General features: G+C 36.9%; 1 protein-coding gene across 10 annotated transcripts in view; it reads right to left on the bottom strand.

Annotated features, from left to right (window-relative positions):
• OXR1 (oxidation resistance 1) overlaps positions 1-19,482 on the bottom strand; it is a 294,879-nt gene that overhangs the window by 36,304 nt on the left and 239,093 nt on the right. For all 10 annotated transcript variants that reach the window (XM_080381556.1, XM_080381557.1, XM_080381549.1 and 7 more), the window contains 4 exons: positions 14,733-14,885; positions 8,747-8,931; positions 4,467-5,260; positions 456-624 (listed from right to left, as the gene is read on the bottom strand). In XM_080381556.1, coding sequence (XP_080237682.1) covers positions 456-624; positions 4,467-5,260; positions 8,747-8,931; positions 14,733-14,885 — 1,301 coding nt within the window. The remainder of the gene's footprint in view (positions 1-455; positions 625-4,466; positions 5,261-8,746; positions 8,932-14,732; positions 14,886-19,482) is intronic.

Here is a 19,482-nt window from a genome sequence, read left to right on the forward strand (position 1 = left end):
TCCTGGAAAATTTTCATGTTCCATATATAAAGATAAGACAAAAGAAACCCAGCTAGCTCTTCTGAACTCACAGCTCTAAGCAGAGAGAATTTTTAGAAAGTTTCCAAATAATGGGAAGCACAGCTAATGAAAACAAAAACTTGGTTGCAAAACTCACACCACCAGACACCACTTACTTAAATCTTTCTTTTATTATACAAAGACAAGCCTAAACAATACCATGAGAAGCTATTGGCTGAACCTTAAAGCAACTCAAGTAAATCAGTAAAACTTTATGGCAACGAGGTATTCCAGTGTTAAGCACAAGCCAATCATCAATATCCTCGGTTGTTGACCCTTTTTTTGTGTGTTGCTTTATAGACACAGTCACTGAAAATTTTTTAATGGTGCAGAAAAAAAAAAAGCTCAAAGACCTATCAGAAAGTGTTGAGTTTTACAGTCTACCTCCTTCTTACCTTTCTTGTGGAACAGCAAACCAGTACTCATGTTTTTTATCCCTCTGTGCATACTGTTGCATTGATGCACTTGCTTGAGAAACAAATGTTTTTCTCATGGGTTTTCCAACCCTGAGACGCAGAAACTTGTGAGATCTATGTCGCCTTTTTTCCTTCATCAGTGAAGGACCTATTAGCAAAGAAAAGAGTAAGCTATCCACAAAATACAAAAAAAAGCTTAACAAAACTAGTAGCCAATTTTGTATTGGGCAATACAGGTATATGGGACGTAAGTAATAGGTGAGGTAACATAGGTAGGAATAGTTACCTGTTATTTTTTTGTTACATAAACTGCACCAGCAGAATCTACTTCCAAGTACAACACATTTGAATCATTCTAACATTTGTTTCTGCTTCCAACCCCTGATCAAATCATGATAGTCTTCCATCCATGCTTGCAAGTATTTCAGAAGGTATTCGCAATGCATATCCCTCAACACTGGATCAGACAGCCCTCCCACTGTTAAAAACATATTCCATATATGTGCAAAAGATGGAGCACTACATAAGCACTTAGGTTTGACTCACATATAGTAAAGCTGTTTATTAGTTACTCTTCATTTAAAAAGAAAAGTTCAGGGACTACTAATAACGGATTGACATGAATTCTGATTTGTTAGCTATATCAAACACTTCAAAGGTATCAACACCACTTCAGGATGAAACATACTGGCTGTTGTGGTATGGGGATTTTCCCCTCCAGTAGTATATTTAATTGAACTAATAGAACTATATGATTACGCTGAAGATTTGGATTGTCAAATCAGCACAAGGTAAAGAAGCAGCTTTCTCAAAATTGTTTCTTTGCTAGATTACCTGCCAAAATCTCAGAACAGAAACTCTAACCAAAAGAGAATTTTTAAAAGCAAGGAAAGAAAAATGTAAGTTTAAGAGTTCTTATGATCAGCTATGCCAATAAAGTATTTATCCTACCTCTGGTGTGACATGTACATACAGATACATCGCAACTTTCTAGGACATTCACCTTTACAGCTGAAGCTCTCTTCATTGTCTGTGCAAGACTACAGATACACTATGCACAGAAAACATTACCTTCTTGATCTATAAACTTTGCCACTGTATGTTTTTCAACCGTATTTTCACCGTAAAGATTAGAATAGCATTGTTTCACACAAGAAGGGTTTGTTTTAGTAGATAGTTAAATGTGCGCCTCCTGATTTTCAGTTACATTTCAGGATTCTACGTGCAGTATACAGTACGTTAAAACAGTCATAATATGCATGACTTGGAAGTATTTTGTAAATCTGTAAGCTCAGAAGTAAACTGTCAAATGAAAAAAAAACAAAAACAAAACCAAAAACAAACAAAAAGAACCCAAAAGAAACACTTTCATAGAACTGGCACATGAGCTTTGTGGCAGTATTACAAGCACTCTTAAACAGTTCTGATATTTGGGATTTTGGTCCTTGAGAAGCAACAGTTTAGACTTCTCTGAGCTCTAGGTCAAAGAAAGAAGTGGGATTTGTATCACAACTTAAAAAAAGAAAAGTGAGTGAGATTATATAGATCCAGCTAAGAGAGAATTAGAAAAATTTAGCCCTGCCCCCAAATCTCAAAAGGACTATTTAAGACACTTTTTTCTGGTGTGTTCTCCAATACATTTTTGTATATTTAACACAGAATTAATCAGAAAAAAGCTTCTAGTAATGACTGTTGTGTGTCTTGTGTTTTTTTTTCTTTTCAACCTGTCAACACCCAACTAAGCAGCAAACAAACATGATCTTTAATGAGATTTCAGCTTGTTTATACACACACAAAATTACAGAGCATTACAACTTCTCCAAGTATCTCCTAAATCTAGCTTTTATTTCACTCCAGTGGTTATTGTGCCTGTATGAATAGACAACAATATAAAAGTCCTGGGTAATTTAAAAAAAAAAAAAAGGCAACATTCAAGGGAGACCTTTTTAACTCTTCTAGTCTACTCACTGTTAACAAGTTGCATTGCATCACCTATCCAACATTCAAAACAAATAGATCATTACTAACACACTCAAAAATGTGACCTCTGCGAAAACCAAGACATGGTAGTTCCCCAAAATCTTAAATTTCAAAACTCCCACAAAAGAGGAGCAATTAAACTAAAAGTCTTTACTATACGCAGGAGATAAAAAGGCTATCTAGGTAAATTAATGAAACAAAACTCAGTATGACTACTTTGGAGTTTTAGTCCCATAGACAGAATATTGCACTGTTTGTGTTTCCTAAAACTTGCTGGTTTTACTGACATATTGTTAATAGACCTGTCATATTTAGTCTTTGATGACCTTCAAGAGGTAAGAAATACATCTATGCTTTTACCTTGGCTCCATTTAAACTTGCCAGTAGACAAAGCCAGTAGAAGCTTCACCAAATCTGTCTAGCTTGAGAAATATTAATCCATAATTTACTGTTTTATTTGCATTATGCTAATACAACATGCAAGAATAAGAAACATACAATAATACCAATTCAATTTGGACTGAAATAATTGGCAAAAACCTCCAGTAAGTAACCTGTGCTTTTCTTTGTTTCTGTATTATCCCCACAGCCTTCAGTGAGGCTGTAACACCACATGCAGGTTTCCACCCAGCACTCCTTAGTCTGACCATATGCAGACACTGTTTTGATTATGTACTGTTACACAGTATGTACATACAAATTGCAACATGCATGAAAACACTGCAGATGCACTCACTGATACAATCTTTTAGAAAACCACCAGAACTAAAGCATTTAATATAACTGAATTACAAACAATATTGATGCTTGCATTTTTTAGAAGTCACTATCAGCAGCTACTGCTAGCTGACGTTTTTGCCAGAGGATTTCCTCTAATATTTAAGGCATTTTACATCTTGTAAGTCAAACTTATCACAGAATGACACAACTATTAACGGGCTTCAGATTTCAAAATTCAGTTACTTCCGTAACAGAAGGAAGAAAACAAACCGCAAAACCATCATATCAGATTCTGAAGCGTAAGGTAAATTTCTGTCAGCCAAAGAATATACCCCTCTATTTGATACTATCTCAACTTTTAACAATTTGTGTAAATAATCTGACCTTCAAATGCATCTATAATGCCTGTCACAAACAATAGATTGTTTTCTTTCAAGGCCCCAACATATTGTACAAATAAAACAACTAGCTTATCTCCATTAGTAAGATGCTAAGGCATCAGAAAGTGACCTATGAATTTTTTATAAAGCAAAATCAAACACATACAGAAGCATCTTTAAGTTACTTACAAAAGATGCAGCATTTTTATATGAATCTAGTAACTTCAGCCTCCCAACATAACTTCCAACTAACAACCCCAGGGCCTGATCTTGTAAAGGAGGAAAGGTACTCAAGAAATAAACCTAGTTGTTCCTGTATTCATAGCATTAGCTTATTACCATGCAGGTCTTTATCCTAAGAAATGCTTTGTGTGTGCTAAAACTCATTCTAATCAGCATAGAAGTATGACAAGATGCAAGTGAAACAAGAGTTCTGGATGTATCAGTGTTAAAACTCCAGTGTTTGTTGCTCACATCATAAATGGTAACCACAAGGTAGACATGCTACAGGTAAGATGAAATTCATTCATACACATGTACATTGAGATCACAATTTAAGCAACAGCTAAGTAATTGCTAAAGAACATGTTTAATTTTGAGCTCTACTGTGACCAATGCATCACGGACCTAATTTTACAGGCTCATTTAAGTCTTCCCTACTAAGATACTATATTGCAGTATGACCGCAAATATAATTTCAGTGAGGAAAAATGACAGCAACAAAGGTATCTGCATCTTCAGTTTCCTGAGGAATATTTTCCCCGCTGGTTTATATAAGGTACAACTTAGGCATATCTTTGGGGAGATATGTTCTACAGAATGAAAACTGACAGGAATTCTGACGAGCTGGAAGGGGATACATCATAAATCTGAAGGCTAACGCTGTATTTTCAAGTAATGACTCACTCACCTTCTAACTGCCCATCTCCTGCAGTCACAGTTTTCTGACTAATTTCTTTCTGTGAATCCTGTTGCATGTTTTCTCTTTGCTGCTTCGTTTGTTGCATAGTGTGGGTCTTCCAAAGTTTGCGGAGTTCCTCAGCTTCTGTCTCAGAGTCTTGAGTTTGCTCTCTCACTACTTTTCCTTTGCTGGTTGTCTTTTTCTTTTGAGAGTCTCTGGTATCTTTACAACATGGATATTCCTCTTCCATCTTACTGTCTCTTTCTGGTTCTTTCCCTAGTGAGGAATCTTGATTGTTGCCCACTGCTGCCTCTTGGTCATGCTCTTCACTACCATGTGATCCTTGCAAAGATTGCTGGAGGACATCTGCAATATTTTCACTGGGTTCTTGTACTCCCTTTATAGACATTTCAACACCTTCTGAACTTAAGCTGTGGGTGCCAAACTGTTTAACATTTACAACCATTTCAGCACTGGGTTTTAAGTCACTGGCAGCTTCATTTGAGTCTGAAATGATCGTTAAACATTCAGCACTAGTCTGGTTTATTGTCTGGACAGATTCTGATGATGCTCCAGAAGATTTCTCTTGTCGAAGCTCATCTGAGGAAACAAGTTCCTCACGTATTGGAGAAAGTTCCGATTCTGTGAAGACATCTTCTGAAAGAGACTCCTCTGTGCTCCTTGGGGCAGTACTAGCACTGTCATTGCCTGTATCCCGAATCCTGGAATCCATTTCATCTGTATTGCTCTTCGCAGCTTTCTTGGAATAGCAAGGTTCCCTTACAGACAGCTGTTCTACATCTCTGTTGAGCAAATAAGAATGTTGTTATAGCAGGTGCCTTTTACATCAAGCTCTTTTCTTCACTAAGTTTTGCTTAATGCTGAAAAATTTGAAGGCGCTTTAAAAAAAAAAAAAAAAAAAAAAAACCACAACAAAAAAAAACCACAAAAGCCACCAACCCCACAGTGAAAAAAACCCAAACTTAATCCAGAGCATCAGGAATAAGAAACAAGCATAAACCATGTTCTTGTAACAGTAAACTCATAGCAGACCTTTTGGCAGCATGACACAGTTAAGACTTCTAAACTTCACGACACTGCGTTTACAAGGAGAAACTTTCCTATGACACCAACAGGATTGTTTGAGATGATTAAAGTGCAAAAATAAAATAAAACCCGGGTGAACAACAACAAAAAGCTACACACAACCATAATCTCCAGTACTAGGTAGAAACAGAAGGTAGAAATCTTCCATGGTCTTTTAAGCTTTGCCTATCAAAGAGGCCAGTACAATTGTATAGATATGTCCCACCCTATCATGATGTTGACACCTAGCTCACTGGTAAGAAATGAGTGGCAGAAATCATCTGGTCCAACCTTAACTAACTAAGCTAGTCAATGAAAAACAGCAGGAACCATCAGAGTAGATCTTTCCATTCTACCTATGGAAAATACCCAAAACAGTTATAGCTTCTTCATCAGTCTGGTACATAAATTTGAGGCAACCTGTTATGCAAAATAAATTGCAAAGTACTTGATACAACGAAACAGTTATGAGATGAGACATCAAATGTTGATAAACAGCGTAAGAAAAAAGCAAGAATAACTCCCCCCCCCGCCCCCCCCCCCCTCTTATTTTCCACAAAGGATGTAATATTCAAACCTGCCTTTCAAAATACACTAACCAGGAATTCTATGAGTTTTAGAAAAGGATGACTGCAAGGGGACTGTGAACATGCTCAGCTAGATCTACATGACTCATACTTTTCCACTGTTGTTGAAAAAATTGAGCAGTACACAACCTTCATAAAAAAGTTCTCATATTTAAACATACTTCTGACTGGAGTTCTCAGTATCAACTCCCTTGTTACCACAAGCGTATTACAACATCTATTACCTAGTACCAAATGCTTTTAAGTAGCTTGTACCTTAACATCCCATCTTGAAGAAGGATAAATCCACTCCACATTTCGAAAACTTTTTATTCAGTTAAGTCATATTACTGACATTACTGATACATCACTAAAATTCAGGATGTTTGCAAAGCATATGCACCCTCTTACCCAAGTGTTAACACAAAGCTCACATTAAGCCTGTGCTGATACAGTAATTTTGCTTACAAAGTACGTGGATTAGTTTAGGATTTATCACCTATTAGACTGGCTCTTTCCTTAATATTTCAGGATTATGCTGTTAATAGGTTCTCTTGGACAAGCACAATATAAGGGTCATGAAATTCGTAAAACATCTGTATGTTTTCAGGTAAGATACTTTTGGTCCCAGTTTCAGCATAGATTGTGGCTTATATATAGAAACCATACAACATGAAATTGCAGGTTTAAGCAGCAAAAAATTCATCAGGTTTGTGATCAGTTTCCATTATATCAATAATCGTATTTTCAACATTCAGATTGTTTTTCCAGTTTCAAACAAGCTTGACAGCTGGCAAAATTGGAAGAGGAAGAGAGGGTTAATTATAACAGTGGAATATGTAGGGGATAAAAAAACAAGTAGTGGAAAAACATGATTTAAGTCTCAAATACCTTGAGACACACAGGTCTTGGCAGATCTAGCTGTAGCTGTTGGGACTTCTGGTTACAGAATTAAATTTTATTTTCCCCAAATTTTATGAACATGCTTCAAATTTCAATGAAGTTTAAGGCACCAAAGTGCTGGAACTGAAGAAAATGCTAAAAGTTAGTATTCCATGTAATAGTTTGTGAAGTTGACAGAAGAGGTCAGCAGCATTGGACACACAGGGCTCTGAACACAGTGCGACCTTTTATTATTAGACATGTTTTTATTCCGTATTGACTTATAATATAAACAAAACAGAAAACACACGTGCTACAAGAGCACTAGAATTTTCAGAGCATGGAAGGTAAATTTTAAGTCAACACTGAGTCATGAAGAAACTAAGTACGCCAAGATGACCACTTGTTTTGAAACTGCAATATAACGATTCAAACAGGTAGATTAAAGTGATCTAGTTTTCAAAATCTCATTACTTGCACTATACATCAATTGAAGTCGAAACTCTGAGCAACTTTTAAAAACTCAATCTGGAAAACAAATGTCCAGAAAGCAATCCCGTTGAAGACATCACTGTTCTACGTCAAAAGCCCCAGAAGTACTGCTATAGCAATGCATACATTTGTTGTTCTTTCCAGACAGACGTGACTTCAGGCAGCGAACAAGACCATGCCAAGACGCCAGTTTACTACCAGGTCTCTGCTGAAATCAAGCTTAAAAATGGTGCAAGAGAAGTTATATCTTCCGGGTCTCCAGATATTTAAGATTATCAATAGTGTATGCTTATCTATTACCCGTAAGAACTGTACAAGGGCATTTTCCAGAGTTAATTAGTATCTTTACACCTTTCTTAAAATGGTTCCTTTTAGGAGCGACACATCAGGCAAACAGCTTTGCTCTCTCATACCTATAGACAACTCTACCTTGGTTAAAGCAGCCCATTTCCCTGAACTAAGATGGTCATGGTAGTCTGCAAATGTTTGCACTTTATGAACGGTGACAGGTAAAGCGGCATAATTTTCATTATTTTTTTTTTATCCCTTTTTTACTTTAGTGTCAGAATTTATCCTACTTCTGAGGACAGTGTAAAAATTAGGCAGACAGACCAGGATAAAGGTTTCTCATTATGCTGTTTAAAGTCAATTTTTATGCCTACCATGCTAAACACCAGCGAGTAAAGCTCATCAATCCAGATTCACTCTGCTCACCCCAAACAAGGCTACACCTAAAGGCAAATATGCAGTTCTTTCCCTAGCCAAAAAGGGGAAAAATATGCTCCTAATGCCATAAAATTACACATAAATCTCAAAATTAACCTTATAACCATTTATCAGAGCATTAGGAGTTTGAGAAGCAAGTGGAAAATGGTAAACAAAGATTTGCACCTAAAGCTAAGGTGGACTTTTCTATTCTGTACATGAGTTTTTAAATTACCAAAGAATCAAACACATCTGTTACTGTTTTCATAGAGGGGAAGGGACAGAGGAAGTGGTGTCGTCCCTCTTGCTATACGCTGATTTTTAAGAGACTGTTGGAGAAAACTAGAATCCATGTATCTAGAAAAGGATTTATTCTATATAGTATATAAGATCCAAGAAGTTAAGGTAAAGCGTGTTTTTTCCAGGGTCTTTCCAAGCCAATCTTTGATATTGTTCTTCAGAAGGAAAACAACAGCAGAAAATGTAGTTTTGCTATGGTCAGCAATATGGCTACAGTTAATATTTACTCAAAGCTTTATAAATATTATTCAGTCTTACATGGTTAATGAATCCTTAATTTTGCTGTCCACAATTTCCTTATACAAAGCAGCTGACATCACTTCTTCCATTGGACACATGATGCCATACTCTTCACAGCCATTCTCTTGGACCAGAGGATCCATTTTATGAGGATCAAACATTATATTATTTGGCGTCACTAGCAGCACACCATTGACCGTACCCTAAAACGGGAGGGAAAAGAAGTGGTAAATTTTCTCTTTCATATTTCACCTTATTCTTCATTGTTTTTGTAGGAAAAAGGTGTTTTCTAATTGTTTTTAAAGCATCTTTATATTTAAAGCAACTTTACACAGTTTCTTGTGTTTTGTAGTTATCTAGAAACAGAACTGTTTTTCCGGAGAAGCAAATTAACACCATTTACTTTCCCAAGCAGTTTTGTTCCTCACAATGAATTAACAGTTGGGTTGAGTAAAACAAAAAAAAAAAACAAACCCAAAAAACCCCCCAAAAACAACCAAACCAAACAAAAAAGAACAATCAACCACACAAAAAAAAAAAAAAAACAAAAAACAAGGGGAAGGGCCTTGCACCCTAAAGGACATGCTAGGCAGCTGCTCTGAGGAAAAGATACATACTTCCCAGATAACCACAGGGCTAATTGCTAGTTTCACAAGAAACTTAGAAACTTTGAGCACTGTTGAAAACCTGACTTTTAAAACATCTCACTTTCCGTTTTAATTAAAGAATAATAAAAAAAAATCTTCCAAAACAGTCAATTATCTTCATTTTCTTTCCACAAAAGCAACAGCAGTATCTGATACAAGGCATTCTGACTTAATGAACCTCTTGACTGACCAAACAAATACATTTATAGAATTAAACTTTATTAAAAGTATTAAAAATTTTTGAAGATGCAGCTGCATCAAGATGCAGGTTTGGATGGATTTAATCATAACAACACTGCTGCAGTACATGAATACAAGTAGATTTTAAACTTCCTAGTACAAAAAAATTTAAGAATGTTGATACGCATACTATGAACTGTAGGGTCCTTACACAATACACATACCAAGCCAAACTTACAAAACACTTAAGACTTTTTTTTATTGCCTGCTAAGGAAATGCATTAAACTGTTAAAACAATAGAGTCTGAGTTACGAACTGGGGGAAATCTAGCTTTAAGCAGGATGATAGTGATCCTTCAGTTACAGAACTTGAATCCTTTACAGATTTAGAAACACATTCAAAATCTTTGGGTTGATATGGGTAGGTGAGAGCATAGAAAGGGCTGCTTCATGTGCTGCTGAAGCTCATCAGGAATTGAATAAATACGCAGCTCACTGATAAAATGTTTAGTAGTTACAAACAGTGTATTGGGGGGATTGTTTTCAAGAAGACATATCAGCTGTTGAAAGTACTCTGTATTTGGTCATATCTAGAGTAGTCTAAAAAATAAATTTAACATGACTGCAGAAGTCAGTGAGTCTACTCAAAAGTAGTAGACAATCAAGAGATTTCTTCTCTTTAAGCAAATACTACATCCATAAATTCAGTATGTAATGCAAGAAAGCAGCACCATTTCTAGATCTGAGCTCTTTCATTAATGACCACACATGAAGGTGGAATTTTATTAATATTCTGCAGATCTGACCCAGAAAAGTTAAGGCCATAGCCTTGATGGCAGTTGGGACTAAATAACCATTGTAGGTCCTTTCCAAATGAAGTATTCTATTCTATTACTTAACTGCCCATATGTTGCATGTTCTTCAGAACAGGCAGGTTAGAGAAAATAACAAAAAGTAAGGTTGTGTGACTGCTGTATCTGAAGGATTTAAACACTCAACACCAAATTCTAAAATTACATACTACCCAGTAGAAACAATCAGGAATCAAGTTCATTGGAAAACTCTTCATTTCAAGGCTAAGATTTTGTCTTCCCTTGCTCACTATTTCATGAATGTTCCTTGATAAATTAAGTACACAGTAAGTACTAAAGCTTTTGAGACAATGAAAGGAGGTGACGTTTTTCTATGAAGGGGTGAGCTGTAACAACTGACATATCACCTGTGTTAACAAGGTTCAATGCTTTACTTGTGCTCTGAAAAGCAAGTTAAAAGACTACTTTAGCTGGCAGCCCAGGTCAAAAACTCATTAAAGAATATTTGATTGTGAAATAAGTTAACTTTCATAAGTCAATTTAACATTGCTTATCTGAACAGTAGAGTCACGTTAGAATAATACATATGAAGAACCAGTCTGCTCCTCATTCAATCATCTTGGTTACTTGCTTTTGGAGCAGGGAGAAAGTTCTAAAGCCTCTCTCTCTGGCCTAGTTGAGCTGCTGAAAATAATTTGACTGTGAATATATTCTTCAAAGCGAAGAATAACATGAGGGCTTATTTACTAAGCAAAGCACTTTCTATGCTCTCACCTACCCATATCAACACAAAGATAGGAGCTCAGGTTTTCCTTTGTGGTCATGTTCTGTCATGATGTGTCTTCAGCACAGATCCCTTCTACGTAAACCAAGTATTTGCTGAACATTTTAGAAACAGCTCTGGCTATTTTATACAAATTCAATTTTCAAAATATTTTCAAAAAAGTATTTTTACCAGCAAGATTGGCCAACAGCATGCATACTATGAACTTCTATATGACTCTAGTATAGCATCAGCATTTGCTCTAACCACCTAGTTTTCTAGTCCTGGAGGAAAAAAATAATTTAAAAAAAAAGTCTACAAGCAACTAAATTGATCATGGAAAACAGTTTTTTCAGACATACTCCACCAAATAAGTTGTTATTTATTTCTCTTGGACCATGCTTCTAATTCATTGCTGAGGCAGGGGAGAAAATATCAAAAAGTCTGTCAATGAAACTGAAGTAAAAATGAAGACTCTGCATATAGCTACTGAGTAGTTCAACATGATACTGTTACAGGAAGTTCTGGTTTGTGAACAAAACTCCAGAAATACCACTTGTAGAAGTCAAGTTTCCTGCATGTGAGACATTCTAAAGACAGAAAGTGAATTTCTATTCCAGTGAAGTTCAGATTTTACAGCCTCAAGAACAAATGCTGAGCCACTTTATTACTGAAAAACATGCAGACAACACACTAGGTTATTAAAAACAGATCTCTTCTGTCTTAAAGCTAGTCCAGAAAATTATTAATCTAGATAACCAAGAGCATGCATATTTAATTAGATTAAACTGCACCTGCATGCAGACACTCAATTCTGCATCAGTTTCAACTTGTCTCCATTAAAGTTCCTTAAACCTCATGAATAAGTGAGCTTTAAATTCTACACAATACCAGAGACAGAAGTTTGAACAATCATTATAAAGGGAGGATTAGAGCCAAACTTTATGACATAGGTAAGCCCAAACATTAAGATTAGGCAGTTCAGTAAAACACACTGGAAGTTTGGGAGGATTTCCTGACAAGTGGTTTTCAAACAGGTGTTAGGTCTAAATAATTCCATTGCATTCTTGAACACACAATGTAGAAGAAAAACTGTAGCTCACATTTTATGAAACTTTTATCATAAAGATAACAATATAGTTTTATTCTTTATTTCTTGCAGAAGTTTTGAACCTCAGCATCCACTTTTTCACTTTATGAATGATATATTTGTGGGGTTTGTGCCTGTATTTCCAGGTGGGTGGTTTTATTTGTTTTGGGGTTTTTTTTGGTGGTTTTTTTTTTTTTTAAGCCTTAATGTTAGTAGTTTACCTACTACTTTTCAAAACAAGGCAAGTACACTAGCAAACATAAGAAACAAAAAAGAATTTCAAAGCTCCTCTATTAGTTTTAGTTTCAATCAAGCAGACTGTTTAGGATACCTTTTCCTGCCTCCAACAAATAGTGCAAAGAATGAAAAACCAGAGCAGCACACTTCTACAAAAGAACCAGACTGTGGCTGCAAGAAAGGGCATGCCTACATACACAATAAACAGTGAGTTAAGATGCAACTCTGCAGCACACCCGTTACACTGATGTATTCTCTGACCAGGATGTGGCATAATCATAGCACCCCATTTCTAACTATGCCCAACACCCTGCCTCTTAACACAAGCCACAGCCAGGTGACAGAGAGCAAACAGTAACACAGCAGATGTTTCCAGGTTCCAGTCACTCCATCTCGGATAATTTATGTGTGCTTGCGTAGGATGTCACAGGTGTGATTAAAACCAACACGAAGTATAAGCAGTCTTGAAAAGCAAGACCTGAGGCTGTCTTACCTTAATGCAAGCCCTTTTGTGTATGTGAAATGAAACATAATGAAAAATAGGTTTTCACTAGATTTTAGTTTATGAGCATCAGTCACAGTGATGACAAACTTCACATCTGAAGCCCTATATAACAGTTAATTATGAGCTTAAAAATCACTTTCAGTGTGGGAAGGAGAAGATCAATCTTTTAAGCTTTCTCCAGAAAAACTTTGAAGATTTATCATCCTGCATCATCAGGAAAGGAGAGGGTAAGACAACATGCCAGAAGACATTCCTACCACATATGAGACAAAGGCTAAATTACATGCTAAACTTAAGAAATCTGGCACTCAAATCTGAGCAAGTTAATGATTATTTCCCTCCCCACCCACCTCCCCAGGTTCAGACTGATGCTGCAGTAGATACACAACTCTTTAGAAACCGAATTCTCCTTGAAGCTCTTAGAAAATAGGCTGTAGAGATACAAGCCAAAACCAGATGCTGGGAACACTCCCCATAATATTCTGATGAGGAATTACAGAACATGAATAATATAATCTAGTGTTAAAATTTAGAGCATGTTTTTCCAGTACAGCCAGTTTCTAACAGAGGCTCACAGTTCTCAACTCCTCTGCATCACAGCACTTACCAGTGTTACAGTTACTGGTAAGTAAGAGCTTGTCTAGGATCAACCTAAGAAGTAACCCAGGGACAGAATGCAAGGAGTGAAGTAAATTAACCGCAAAAGTACACCAAAGTAACAAACAAAGCTTTTACCAGTACTTTCGCTCCAACTTCTAACATACAGCTCTTCCCAATATACCTGCACTGTCAAAAGGCTTCAAGTCTAGATATCTATCGATCTGCAATCCTTTCCCTTGGCAAAGACAAAAACACAATACGCAGTTTTAGGTGATTCTTGTTAATCTGTTTATCATTAGTGTAACTTATCTGCAAGCCTACTGCTGAGCAACACAGTCAGAAGTATTTGTATATACATACTCAAGACTCCTGGTGAAAGAGGAAATACTATGATTGTTTTGAATTTCTTTGCATTCATTCCACTTGAGTGAAGACATGGTTTTTGATGATTGAAGTGTCTAATAGCAATTTTTTGGTGGGGTGGGAGAGCAATAGATTTTGCTCTTTCCTAAAGTGTTCTGAGGTAAAGCCTTTTGAGTTATCTCAGTCTCTAAAAATCTGCAGAAGACTTGTGCACCAATGAGCCGAATGGAAATTAATTAAATGCACTAACTTGGAGGCATTTGTGTAATGACACTGCTGAGAGTGTAACTACTGCTGCAAAAAAGAAAAATAAGTAAAAGACCCCAGTATTTCTACCATACTATACCCAATGCAGAAGTGTTTGTTTACAGAATCAAAGGTTAATCCTGCTCATACTGTTCTGCTTTAGGAAAACAGAAGTGAAGGTAGCCAACTACATATTTTGTCATAGTTTAAGGCATGCACCTCTTCACTGTAAGTAAAGAGAATTATTTATGAGAGATATTAACATAACAAACAGCCCTCATGCCCTCAACACTAGAGAATCACTTAATAGGATGGCTATAGGGAAGTTTGTCACAGGTTAATCCCATATTAACTGCCCGCACCATGTCCAAGAAACAAGTGGTCTGGGAATCCAAAGGAAATAGTGAATAGAAAACCTGAATATTTTTATATAGACATATGTATGTATATAAGCTGATCCATCTACCTATCAGTAACTAAATTTTACTGCATGTTTATGGTTTAAATGTACTCAATTTTTGCATCCCATATAGTAACAGTAAAACCTGAATGTTTAAGTACCTTGCCATTAGTGATGTACTTGCAATTAATTTTTAGAAATTTCTCTGTAAATGCTTCCTCCTCTTCGGAGGTAGATGATACCACTCTTGTAGGACGAACACATACATGTCCTGTTGAAGCAACCAACTCTTTCTGTTGGACTCCATCTGGATCCTAAAAGGGAATATTAAAGAACAAACAAACAAACAACAACTTAGCAACCTGGCTTTTTTAATATTAACTTTAAGAGATCTTCTATTGTGTATTTTTTTTCTTTGACACGAAAGGAAACGTAAAAATGGGGTTCCAAATCCACTGAGGTTTTAAAGGACTGCTTTGACCTGACAGTGTACATAACTAATGAAGCAAAGCTTAACCAGCCCATAATAAGAAATGCAGGTGGGCAAAGACACACAGAATCAACCTGGGAATAAACAACAAAATAATGATCAGAACTCACAGAGGGATACTATCTGATGTACTGTCACATGCAAAATTTGAGAGGAAGTTAGCAGAAAGGGTTACTTTCCAGCTTCAACAGAAGTGCTATTAAATGTCTCCCATAATAGTATACCCACTGTCGGAACGTCAGCTAGTCCAACCCTGTGCTCAGAGCAGGCCTAAGCCTGCATTAGATCATGTTGCTCATGGCCTTTCCAGTTAAGTCTTCAAGGCTGGAGAATCCACAGCCTTTTCAGGAAACCTGTGTTTAACCACCCTCACAGTGAAAAATATTTTCCTGTTATTTGACCAGGACCTCTCACGCAGCAACTGGCAGCTGTTGCTGCTCATTGTTTTACAATGGGCCTCTGAAGACCCCAACTCTCCTTTTGCTCCCTCTGACCTGTCTACTAGGTAGTACAACACAGAAGTCATGCTGTCCATTAGTATTTTCTTCTCCAGACTGAAAAAACACAGTTCTTGGCCAATCCTCGTGCCTCATATGTTTCCATTCCCTGAACATCTTAATAGCGTGTCAATCTTTGCCTTATACTGGAGGTGCCAGAATTGGACGTAACACTGCAAATGCAGCTTCACAAGCCCTCCCAGGCAGTGGAATAACTATTTCCCTTAACCTGTTGGTATTCCTCTTTCATCTGCCACCTGGCATGCGATTAGCCTTCACCATCACAAGTAGACATTGTTCAGCATCTCCACCAAGACACTAGCCTGTATCTCTCCTTGGCCCTTAGCCTTTTTCTGCAAAGCTGCTACACAGCTACCAATCCTCACCTTGTACTGCCAAGTGAGGCTCTTTCTCTCCCAGACAGGTCTTTGCTGTCGTTGAACTTCATAAGGTTTCTGCTACTTCATCTCTCCAGTGTCTCTCTGATGAGCAGCCCTTGCCCTTCCCTTCAGTGTATTGATCACTTTCCCCAGTTTTTGCTGTCTTCCTGGCCCAAGCTTGCTGACAGTGCATTCTGTCTTCTGTCCCACCAGTCAAGTCACTGATGGGCAGATTATAAACAGTATTAGCCCCAACAGGAATACTCAAGGATTTGTAACTATTGCCACAGAAAAACAAAAAATTACCAACCACACAGACAAACGCTAAACCTCTTTGAGCCCAAAGATCCTGTCAATTATTCCAACCCATCTTGTAGCGCACCCATTCAGTTCACATTTCCCCAGTGTTACAACACAGCTGCCTTAGGACAGTGTCAAAGGCCTAGCTCTAGTCAAGGTAAAATAACATGCACCACTCTTCCCTCCTATCTGCTGAGCCAGTCATCACAGAAAGCAATCACTTCAGTCAGGTACGATATACCCTTTGCAAATTCCCTCTGGCTATTTCCAACCATCTTAGTCTTTCACATGCCCGGACATAACTTCCAAAGGGTTTCCTTCATGACTTTCCTGGGCAGATAATAGGAAGAGTTCTGTAGCTTGCACTCTAACAGTACATCTAACAAAGCAGTGAACATGGAAACCATACCATGGACAGGATAGACAGTGAAAAAAATATGTTTTCAAAGAAAAGCTGCACGTATAGCACGCAGGTTGCACCAAAACCTGTTTTATAGTCACAGCAGCCCTGGTTTAGAGCTTAACCAACATTTGAAGACTGCCATTTCATAAATAATTGCTAATTTTACTTACTAATAAAAACCCGCTATTTATAAAAAAGCGTGAATGAACTATGTTGCCTCTGGTTTTCTGCTCTGCTGTTTAGTTCTATTCACTAGTACAGATTGCAGCTAAATGCCTTTAACCATATCCAGGAACACTATGCACAATTGTTTTCAGCTCACCATCTCATCTGGCACTACTTTAACCTTTGTCAGCATCTTTTAATTTTAGTTAGAAAGCAAACAAAAGAAGCCAAAGCAACTTATAGAACACTGAACTGGGTTTTGCTGAAAAAGCTAATGGGGATACAACTAAAACCCAAACTTCCTGGAGATTAATCCTTCTTCTATATATGCATTTCTTCTAAAAATTATATGGTCACCTTTGTGACGCATGTAACTTAGCAAGCACTGCAACAGTCCTCAGCTGATATCCAAGTCCACTGTGAATAAGCCAGCTATTTCTCATTCATATTGCCACATGACACAGAAGCAAACAAACTACTAGGAGCAGACTTTGAAATTTAATAATTACACCCTTGTCACTAATTATTTTTAAGTGGATTTTAAATTTTGTAAGGTAGTAAAGCTTATTGGAACTTCTCAAATACGTGCACATCACACTGGTGAATGAAGAAACCCTTCCAAAACCCAGCAGCATAAGAAAGGTTTTTTAAAAAAATAAAAAAATCTGAGTTCTTATACAGACACTGACACTAACAAACTTACTGAAATACACACTAAAATTCTAGCTTAAGTGTAGCAACATAAAAAAACATGACAGGGTTATGCAGGTCATATTAGCCCCATGCTGGTTTGTATTTAGTCACATGGTTGTGTTAAGTTACTCACATGTTTTATCAAACAAACAAAAGAACAGAACATATCATAGTTTATATTTTGCCTCAGATTTTGCTTAGTCATCTCACTCAATTTCTAGCAAGAACTCATTGATTTCAATGACTGTAAAAGAGAGAAAACTGCTTTACATTATACAGGGAGAGTAATGTATCCTCTTTACCCTGAAATATGCTTAAATTTAAACTGCAAATCTGGAGTCAAAATTGGAGCAGAGTCGAAAGATGACAGAAATCCATACGGAGGCATTAGAGAATATATGCTAGTATTTCTTTCGTTCATAAGCACAACAGTCAGCAAAGAGAGGAGAAACCTGGAAAACAGGTGCTAAAAGGAAGAACAAACCCTCCAGCTTTAATTGCCCAAATGGAAGTTAAGTGCTTTTGTGTTGCTGGATAGACTTTTTGAAGAACAAAACCAAACACACACATACACACACAGAGTCCACATTGACAAGTGGAAGTGATTTCTGTTTTCTGCTTTCTTTTGACAAACTGTATTTAGGAATCTCCCTTCCCTCCTTACGTGTACTTTGAAAGACCTCAGAAACTTTTTATATTGTCACATTGCTTGTTTGACTTTCCCTGAAGCATTTACGAACTGCTTGGAGCGATCCTTGACATGTAATGATATGCACAGAACAGCCCTGCAACAATACAATGTCAGTTACATAAATTGTTGCTAACATTGAACTGCCTACACTAAACAAAACCACCTTTTGCGTAAAAGGATTTTAACTGTAAAATATTTTAAGCTTTGTTTCTTCTACATTTTCAAGCTTTTATTTCTGCTTTGCGCATACACTCAATAGAAGTTCCAAATAAACTACAGATATGATTACATGATTAAGCCTCCTTATCTACTACATAAAACAAGCTATACAAATTAATTCACAAGAGCAAAAATAAAGTATTTTTCTGATATGGGATCTAGTTTATTGTAGGAAGAGCTCTGATTTCTCATAGTAAAGCTAACTATTTTCCCTTGAGTAACTGCTCACAACATATGCTATATGGGTAGGCCTATCCTAACACTAACAGTCATTCTGAGACTGATACGGAAAAAATGTATTCTTGCAGACTAGTCTGTTTCCTCTGCTACACCACCTTCTGTTTTCCATAAAACATAAAAGAAATTACTCTGTACAAATGACAGCAGACATCTCACGGGATCAGGCGTACTAGGTCAGACTAAAGGCGTAACAGCAAAACCAAACATTAATTTTCAGTAGAAGGGTCATCACAGCCTTTGTAATGCAGCTTGGGAACGTATTCACCAACAAAGCAATACCTTTAAATACAAACTTCTCTGGAACAAGTCATGCAAGCAAATAAATAAATGCTTTAAATCTCAAAACATCCTAAACTTTGAGTACACAGAATCCTGGAGTATACATTTGACAGCTTGACTGAGTACTATCAGGTAGTGTTATCAAAAAGCTTGTTATCCAAGACAAAAGATAATAACTGGTAGAAGAATCACAGTGACATATTAAGAAGCATCTGAATAAGGTCATAATTGCATGAACTGCAGAGAAGCTCAGACTCTGGTATTGCATCTTTCTGGTTAGAGTTCTTGTCTTGGAATTCTGTTAACAGTAAAGAGCGTTCCTAGAAAGACATGCTTTCACAAAGCTAGCTCCTAGCCAAAACTCTGCATTTGAGCTTAATTACACCACAGCTTTGATGCCTAAACAATTTTAGTATTTGAAAGTCTACAAAGGTAGAACTATTGAATAGAAACCAGCTATAATAAATTCTGATTTAGTCCTTCGCTGAGACAGACTCTTTTCTTTACCTCATTTTGCTAAATCAAACTAGAGAACCACCACACTGCCCTACAGG

This window comes from Falco punctatus, assembly GCF_963210335.1.
Source record: "Falco punctatus genome assembly, chromosome: 3".
Taxonomy (NCBI): domain Eukaryota; kingdom Metazoa; phylum Chordata; class Aves; order Falconiformes; family Falconidae; genus Falco; species Falco punctatus.